General features: G+C 32.9%; 1 protein-coding gene across 1 annotated transcript; it reads right to left on the bottom strand.

The window, feature by feature from the left end:
- Positions 1 to 2149: 2149 nt before the first annotated feature.
- Positions 2150 to 9312, bottom strand: LOC134250008 (adhesion G-protein coupled receptor D1-like). Its single transcript, XM_062732346.1, has 12 exons — positions 9233 to 9312; positions 8992 to 9094; positions 8707 to 8857; positions 7931 to 8000; positions 5769 to 5829; positions 5565 to 5650; positions 4962 to 5088; positions 4740 to 4781; positions 3840 to 3917; positions 2620 to 2665; positions 2429 to 2475; positions 2150 to 2336 (listed from the first exon to the last, which is right to left on the bottom strand). Exons 1-12 carry the CDS (start codon positions 9307 to 9309, stop codon positions 2310 to 2312), a joined length of 915 nt encoding a protein of 304 aa, XP_062588330.1. The 5' UTR covers positions 9310 to 9312; the 3' UTR covers positions 2150 to 2309.
- Positions 9313 to 9592: the final 280 nt, after the last annotated feature.

Raw genomic sequence — 9592 nt, 5'->3', positions numbered from 1 at the left:
TTTCACAATTGGTGCACGAACACTACTAGTATACAACACTTTGCGATCGGAAAATTTTAGCTTCGCACGAGCTCTCGCATGCGTTGCACGATGTCTCGCATTCATTGCATGTGTTTTAGTGGTCGCGTCAAGTCTCCTCAAAATAGTCAACATGCACACTATTCAGACGCAACCAAATGCGATCCAAATTATCGCAATTCATCGCACGAAAATTAGTACGAACGTCTTACAACGTTTTATGTACTCGTAAGAGTGATGCACGATTTTTAAAAATCGTAAGATGAACCGCAGCTGTCTTTTCGTGTGTTTTGCGACCATGAGACTGTTGCTCAACATGTCTCATGTAATCTTGGAACGTTTTACTATCATTGCTTGATTTATCACCATGCTTTGCAACAGGTATATATACCGTGTATAATTATAAGCATCTTAACTATGTCAACTAAAGAGCGTCGGAAACGGTTGGTATATATACCCAGCCCTCTGACCCGTACGAACATTCGTACTATGGAATGCATGAGCGCACGAGCACCGCACGTCCAATCGTATTGTTGCACATTCAATCGTCCGAATACCTGATCAGTCGTGCAATCCTACAGCATTATCTTGCAACACTCGCTTTCATTCTACAATAGTCGCATATAGACGCACGATATATCTCAAGATTTAATGCACAACAGTCGCTTTAGATCGTTCGAATTTCGTAAGAACACTTTTTTCATATGCAATTATTTTGACAACAGTTTACGATCCAAAACAAAATTATTCGGTCGCACGAATATTTTGTCGCTTCTGCTCGTGCGCCAATTGTGAAAGGGCCTTTAAAGACAGCTTTAAACCTTTCAAATGTGCTGTCTATTTACAAGTAATTATGCTTCTTTTTATAGCTCACCTGATCTTTTAAAAATCTTCTTCTCCAGAACCTTTGGGCCAGGAAAGATGAAACTCATGTGGAAGAATTCTCAGGTAGTGTAGATTCAGGTTTGTTCAAACATGACCCCCGAGGGTAGGGCGTGGCCACAATGGTTGATCAAAGTTTTACATAGGAATGTATAGGAAAAATCATTTAAAAATCTTCTTTTCCAGCACTATTGAGCCAGGAAAGATGAAACTCATTTGGAAGCATCCTCAGATAGTGTAGATTCAAGTTTGTTCAAATAATGATCCCTGGGATTGGGGCGGGTCCATAATAGCTGACCAAAGTTTTACATCGGAATATATAGGGAAAATCTTTTAGAAATCTTCTTCTCCACAACCACTGGGCTAGAAATGAAACTCATATGGAAGCATCCTCAGGTAGTGTCCATTCAAGTTTGTACAGATTATGACCCCCGGGGGTCAGGCGGAGTCACAATGGTTGATCAAAGTTTTACATTGGAATATATAGGTAAGTCTTTTAAAAATCTTCTTGTCCAGAACCATTGGGCCTGGAAAGATGAAACTCATATGGAAGCTTCTTAAGGTAGTGTAGATTAAAGTTTGTTCAATTCTTGACCCTGGGGGTTGGGTTGTGGCCACAATGAGGGAAGTTTTGCATATATAATATACATGTACATAGAATATATAGGAAAAAATATTCTCCAGACCAGAATAAAATGTTTAGTCAAATTAACATGGAAGCATCTGCAAGTAGTGAAGATTTAAATATATTCAAAAAGCAAATAGTGTCAGGTACGTGGGGGGGGGGGGTACCAAGGGGTTGCAATGGGAGATCGAGTAATATGTTGGAAAAATCATGCCATGTATGGCAAAATATTAGATGCATACTTTATTAACTTAGTGACATTCTCAAGTATAAGAAAATTCAACCCCCCTCTACCAACCACTGACCATTTTCAATACTAAGCTGATTTGTGATTTTCAACTAGTCCATGTGTTCATGTGAGCGATGTGGCCCATGGGCCTCTTGTTTTTCTTTTGTTTTACTTGTCAGAAATGAAATTCATCTAATTAACTTCTAAAATAAGGACTTATGGCAAAAATATTCAATGTAAAATGATTTATTGAATAATCAGTATTCTGAAAGAACATATACGATGACAAAAAAAGAATAAACGTACGTCAAAATTTGATTTACGTACAATTATTTGATTGGAACATGTTAATAAAATATTATACAAAAGTATATAAAAAAAACAACAATGCTTTTTATCATTTTTTACCAAGATTTCGTAGTTACAGTGTATATTTTTCTTATTATGCAGGACAAATACTTTTATCTATTGTTAATCATATTACCAATTCATTTACATAGAAACAAGTAAAAAAATGAGAAGGCATTTTTGTATTCACTCATATTCTTCTCTTTGCTAAAGTTGTGTTTTGTTATCTGGAATCTGAAATTGAATTTTTGTAAAGTTTTTTAATTTAAAGAAAAAAGACATGATTAAAGTAAAATATCTGCACAAAGTGTCTTAAAACGACTTACCTTTAAGCTTAATCTTGGAATGTTGTATTTATATGAAACAGTTGACTCTAAAATGTGATTGAAAAGTGCAATGTTCAAAGGTAAATATAGACAAACATTTCATCATTTGAGAAATGTTATTTTATAAATAAATTTTATAAATGAGTAGATATCAAAATTACTTTTGCACGCTAATGTTGCGTTTTCTTTACCTTCACTCATACTGTTAAGCACATCTTCTGAACTTGAATTTGATACCTTAAAATATATTAAAAAACCAATACTTAGACGATTTATTATCTTAAAATATTATTTTAAATGAAACATGTGGAAATAACAAACAGTATTTAAGATCAAAGTTCATGAAAAATACAAAAAAGAGCAGAGCAAACACGGAGCTATAAAACATTAAAGGTTGGATCAGTAACATGGAGGAATGAGCATTACCCCAGACCAGTCACATCCGCCGTGTGCTCCTTTTCTCCATCGGAAAATAACGGAAAAATCTAACGTTAATTATGTGCTTTGATTTTGGCTTTATCCAACGAGTTGAATTGGTGTATATATTCACGTGGCTTGCCGAGCGAATATACATCATTTCAACGAGTTTGAGAAAGCCAATATCAAAAAACATACTTATAGATGTTTTATTTATCTCATTCGACTTTCATTTTAATAAAACTTTCAGACTCACCCCCTGCAAAACTACAAGGATGATTGCTTATTCAAATTAATGACGTACATGTATAACTTGATGACGAGGACACAGTTGATATTGACATGCCTCGAAAGAAAGTGGATCGTCTTCAAAACTTTTGCTATCTGCGTCTTTCAAAACGTTTTGTGAGAACTGCTGAAGCTTTACATCAAAACAAACCTATTACTGATTTGATGTTGGCTTTATCCAACTGAAAGTTGTATGGACCATGGGATCGTGAAAATTAATTGTTGTAGTGGCAATACAAAACATGCGAGGCAAGGCAAGGGGCTTGTAGATTTATTGTTTATCCATGGTAAGTTTCACCTACATTACCAGGTAGGCATATGTAGTATTATATAAGAACGAATTTTAAAGGAATCTTACAACAACAACTGAACTGCTGGACAGGTTAAAGTGGGTGGGTTAAAATCTGTCTTCAAGTAGCCAATAAAGGTACCTTGATAAATTGAGACATTTCTCTGACATAAACGAGTATTTTTCTTGCCTTTCACGATATTATTACTCTTTATCACTCATTTTATAAGGACAATAATTTTCACAAAAAAGGTTTTAATAAGATAAAATCTTGCCCATGGATAAAGCATAAGTTTATCTCATAGGCATCCCATCCCCCCACACGTATAAGATAATTAATGGAACTGTTTTTGTTTATCTCTTCTCATATTTTCTTTTCCACAATTAATGTCATATTTCACATTCAAAAATACTTACGAATTTGCTTTTCGAAGATTTATTGAAAGATGTTTTTGATTCGTGTTGTTTAATTTTCTTGGCAACTGCTTGGCGCACCTAAGGCAGAGAAAACAAGTGATGTCAATTCCAAAGCAAATATAAAAATCAAAACTCCATGACTTTACATTGCATTACCCACCTCCCCGCACCCCCCCCCCCCAAAAAAAAAATTGAGTTGTATTTCACATATATGTAACATTGTTTGATGTTTATACACATGTACAGTAAATTTAATTTGTTAAACGTAAAAAGTGTTGAATATTTTGCATGACTTCTTATTATCATGTGTTTTTTAATCAGCATAACAGGCCTCAATCTTTTCAAAGAAGATAGATTAAAAAAAAGTAAATTTAGAATTTCTGAATTTACGGATGGTAAAGTGTAGCATTTATTGATATTATACTTTCATGTAAATTAGTTGAATCTGATTGGCAGAGAAACATTTGTTAAAAAGCACTATTATCCGCTGAATAATGAAGCCACGCCCTCCAGCGTAGCAACAGTCAACATTGCTTGACGACGGGTGATATTCCAAAAAAAAGCGACTGCGCAGAATTTATGCGCGCACGGTTCACTGTTATATGTATTTGTATAAAACATTCAGTATAATATAACAAATATTGCATGTAGTTGAGTGTAACATTGAAAATTTTCACCCCTCGAAAACCATTGTCAACCTCGGCTGCGCCTCGGTTGACAATTGTTTTCGAGGGGGGAAAATTTTCAATATTACATTCAACTACATGCAGTATTTATTCAATGGTGCCCTTCATATTTAGAAATATTACCCGTTATCTTTTCCAGATCATTCATGTTTTCTTCGACCAAACACATTAAACATTATAAATTTCTTTAGATTAAAATGTTCTAATATATTACCTGATTATTCAACACAACATGGAAAAGGAATATGAAAAGACCCTAGAAAAAAACACATATGTTCTATATAGCTAATAAGAAATTAATATAAAGCTCATTTCCTTAGACAGCAAATAATATAAGAATTTATTGATTTAGAAACAAAAGTCAAGTTACTATAAGTACTCAAAAGAAATGCCCTTTATTTCGAATTAAGTAATTTGAAGAAAAAGTATATTTTACCTGTAAAGAGTTAAAGATAGCAAAAAGGTACTGGAAGAATATAAGATCTTCACTGAATGAGAGAATTCCAAACACCCATGTCAATCCCAGGATTGGTAGCAATGCACACATTCCTCTTACACCACTTCTGTAAATTCAGGTAATTGAATTTTTTTTTTATTTGAATAGCTTTAACTTCTTTAATCATAATTCAGAAAAAAAAATCATATTGACCAGAGATTAGGATCGATGAAACAATTGGAAAAATCATACATGTAAAGGCAACTCCAAATTTTTAGAGAAAGTCTATTTATACGAAAAAAAAAGTAAAACATATTTTTCAGTGATTTTTTTTTTATTTGAATAGCTTTAACTTCTTTAATCATAATTCAGAAAAAGAAATCATATTGACCAGAGATTAGGATCAATGAAACAACTGGAAAAATCATACATGTAAATGCAACTCCAAATTTTAAGAGAAAGTCTATTTATATGAAAAAAAGTAAAACATGTTTTTCAGTATCAGAAATGGAACCTATTTATATATATATTTTCCACTTAAGATTCAGCAACGTTTAAGCAACAATAGAACAAAAATCCATTTTGACGATTTTCTTTACTTACATTGTCTTTTCTTTCAACGTTTTCTTCTCCATAAATGCTGATGTGAACATCATTCTCATAACGATGATGACGATGATAAGATTTACCTAAGGGTTTTTGGACATGTTTTTAAAAGAGCAAACTGTATTTTTAGATATATTTTAATTATAAACAATTTTTCGATAAATATTTTGAAAAACATATATCTATTTTTTTTCTTCTTACCGAAATTATACAAAGGACTGGAACGATGAATCCATAAAGTGATGCATTCCTCAACCAACAACTTGCCAAAATATATGCAAAAGTACATGAATATTCAATTTATTTCAAGACATTTCTAGGATTTAAAAGTTTCCCTACGGTTATTAAGGTCTTACGTCTTCAGCGGAAGACCTTCTTGTTATTCTTGGGTTTCTTTTCCACTATTTTTAAGGTCAGATCTTCTGTCTTCAGCGGAAGACCTTACTGTTATTATTGGGTTTCTTTTCCACAGTTTTTATTATTTTATTTTTTTTTTTTTTACATATTTTGTGCACGCGAGTTCTTGGAAACGGCTTGATAGTTTTTCGTGAAACTTTCAGGTCTGATAGAACATCAAAAAATCTAGAAATGATTTTTTTATTTTGATGACGTCACTTCCGGTTCGGAGATTTTCACGATTTTGTCATTATTAGAGGGTCACTTTGTCCGGCAATGTTATCAAAAACCGTTGAAGATAAAAGTATAAAAATTTCCAGCAACCTTTGGAGATGTGAATTGAGTATATCATTCACCGGAAGTACGAAGAGCCGACGCTCGCTATGGCCCGAAAATAGTCCTATTGTGAATTTCAAAATATCTAAAAACCTTTTCTACGATATCTTTTTATTTAGAATTATTTTGTAAAAACATTTAGAACAAAAATTGTAAAAAATCAGAACAAAAATTGTGAAGAATCCTAAGATCTTTCAAATGTTATCTCCAAAAAAGGGCTTACCCCTGAAATAAGGGATCTAGAGGGGCCAAAAGTTTTTTTCTTGATATCTCAAAAAATATTGAGAATTTGTAATACGTCAACAGGGTTCTCCATCATTTGAAATTTTACTGTGTTGCAGAGTTTACGCGAAGCACTTAAATTTCGCGACATTTTCGCGATGAAATTCGTAACTGAATCACTATTCATTATACAGTAAAATATCAGTATCTCGAAGTTGAGGGGATGAATAAAAGAATACATCACACACTTCATTTAAAAATTAATAATTCGTTACACAAATAGTACGGTCGTACATATTGGTAAAAGTAAAAACACATGTTCTGAAAAACAGAGGAAATTCTGGTAGATACAGTCGAACTATTTACCATTAATAAAAGTAAATTTGCCGTGATTTTTGTAAGTTTTCTTGATAGAATTATCGAATTACAAAAAAGGAAACTTCAGAATAGATGAATATTTTTATGAGCTCCTTGAAAAATTAAAACAATTTATTTACATCAATTAAATGATTTCGGTACGATGATGATTAGTAATGTTTGACTTACCGCAGTACCATTTAACATAATTCTAAAGCCTCGGATCTATAGAAAAGACATATTGTTTAAAAAATAGTACAATGTACTTTAATGCAACTACCAATTAACCGTTACATAGAAGTGTGAAAACAAATTATTTGTCTTTGTTCCTTCATGCGTCAAGTCCGGCGAGAGTCTAGGAGATAATTGATTATGCAAGGTGAAGACCTAATTAAAGGCTCTACCTGTTATAATTGAAGACTGTAGGATTGTTTGATTAAAGTTTCAATTAAATAAAATTTATGTGTTTTGATTTTCTGATTATCACAGATCTTACTGTGTCGGCAAAATTTTTACTGTGTCGCACGCATAAAATTTGAATCGTTAAGTACTGTGTCGGAGAAAATTTTACTGTGTCGGGAGCAAAACAGTAAAACAGCTCATGGAGAACCCTGACGTCAAAGAAGCAAAGTTGTTCAAAATGTCAAGCTTGATCTATTAAGGTCGTCAAAATATGTCCGGTGATGTCACTTTCAGCCAAACCGGAAGTAGTCGAAAAATGCATATTTAAGTCGTTTTTGACACATTTTTGGGTAATAAATATCACTGGAAACTTAAAACTTCATTTGCCGTCCCTCGGCAGCACTTCCGGTCAAACCGAAGTGGCAGAAAATAGTTTACTTCTGCATTAATCAACATAGATTTGGAAGATTTAAATTATCGATGACGCCATTACTCATTTTTTTTTAAATTGAAACGTTACTTCCGGTCAAACAAACAGGACGGAAGACCAACTCGTTGCTTTGCAATGAGCTTTCCTCTAGTTTTTTTATTTTTTTTTTTTTTTACAAAAACACTGATATTAATATAGGTTGAAAAATCAATTTACTTACTATCTACTGTCTCCATAACCTTCTAGCTGTGACCCACCGAGTGTAATACCAACTATGATTGCTGGTACTCCTATACATAAAAGCAGTAGAATTTGGTTGCAATATTTTCCTTACTTTATTATTTTATTTGTAAAAATAAATGGTCTTTATTTTATTTTACAAATCCTTATCACTTTCATGTAGTTCAAACATTTACTCCGAGAGTATGAACTGTAATGGATAATTAAACAAAATAAATGCATAAGGATTTGAGAAATCATATGACATTCATGTTATATATAAAATAAGATCAGAGCAAACACGGACCCCCGAAACATCAGAGGTGGGATCAGGTGCCATGGAGGAGTGAACATCCCCTGCCGACCGGTCACGCCTGCCGTGTGCTCCTTGTCATGATCAGGAAATAACGGAAAAAATCCATTGTCAATTCAGTGTATTAATAATGGGCTTACAATCGGTATGAAAAACGTCAGTCAGCATTTGACTCAATGATAAATTGTATTTGCTGACAAGGTCATTGTATCGACCATAGAACTTAAGAAATGATGACTTTAAACGAGACTGCTGATATTCTTGTTTCATCAACTTGCTTGCAATAATTTACCTCCTTTTAGAAATTGTTAATACGTAGAGTATGCTCTTGCGTATCGAATCAACTGAGATATATAGACTCTATATGCAGGTGTTGAAGGTATATTGCTGCATAAGTAAGGGAAGTTGACAATAGAAAAGTTTAAGATACACTCCAATTATTCATTTAGTATGAATGCACTTACCCCATCCAACAAGGTAAAAGACTGCAGAACTTGACCTCGAATTGAATACATCGAGAATGGCTACTGCTAGGTCAATACCGAGACACAACATAATACAGAACATAGCCAAGAAGAAGTAATGCAATAACGCAGCAATGACAACACAACCGATCTAAAAGTATAAAGGAAAAGTCAAAAAATATTTTTGAAGATGCTCAATAGCATTAAATTTCAAGGTATACTCTCTAAAACATTCTATATCTGAATAAAATATTATATACAATAAATATATTCGGTAAATGATACCTTATTTTCAGTGTGTTCTACTGCTGTCAGGAACATTAGATATGCAACACAAAGTGCAATGCACAGATGGACAACCAATGATGATCGACGGGATTTTATATATCTATTTAAGATGAAAATACCATAAACATACTCAAGCATCACTCTCTCTCTCTCTCTCTCTCTCTCTCTCTCTCTCTCTCTCTCTGGAGAAATAAAAATGTATATTTGACAAAATTATTTTGATTAATTTCTTTATTACCTCCAGAAATACAGATATATGAAGATCGTTACAAAAGCCCCGGTAATAGAGAAACTGCAACCAATGATAGAAATCATTCTTAATCTCTCATAATCCTCATGGGATACCTTTATAAAAAAACAATAATAGAATAATGGAAATAAAAACTTTACTACTGCATTATTTCAAATTTAAAGAAAATGTAAAGAAAACTAGCTAAGAAAACAATGATTCCCTACACATGTACATTAATTTATAACCATTAAAGAGATTATGATTTCTTCGGTACCAGTTGATGATTATAACCATTATTATTAGTATTGAACTTTAAAGATTTCTTGATTGTCTTCTTACTTTCATATAGAGACCGTACGCTATACC

Source organism: Saccostrea cucullata, unplaced genomic scaffold (assembly GCF_032062105.1).
Source record: "Saccostrea cucullata isolate Sc308-1 unplaced genomic scaffold, CSIRO_AGI_Scuc_v1 ctg1019, whole genome shotgun sequence".
NCBI lineage: Eukaryota > Metazoa > Mollusca > Bivalvia > Ostreida > Ostreidae > Saccostrea > Saccostrea cuccullata.
Note: the sequence above shows the minus strand (reverse complement) of the source record. Positions and strands in the feature narration are given on the sequence as shown.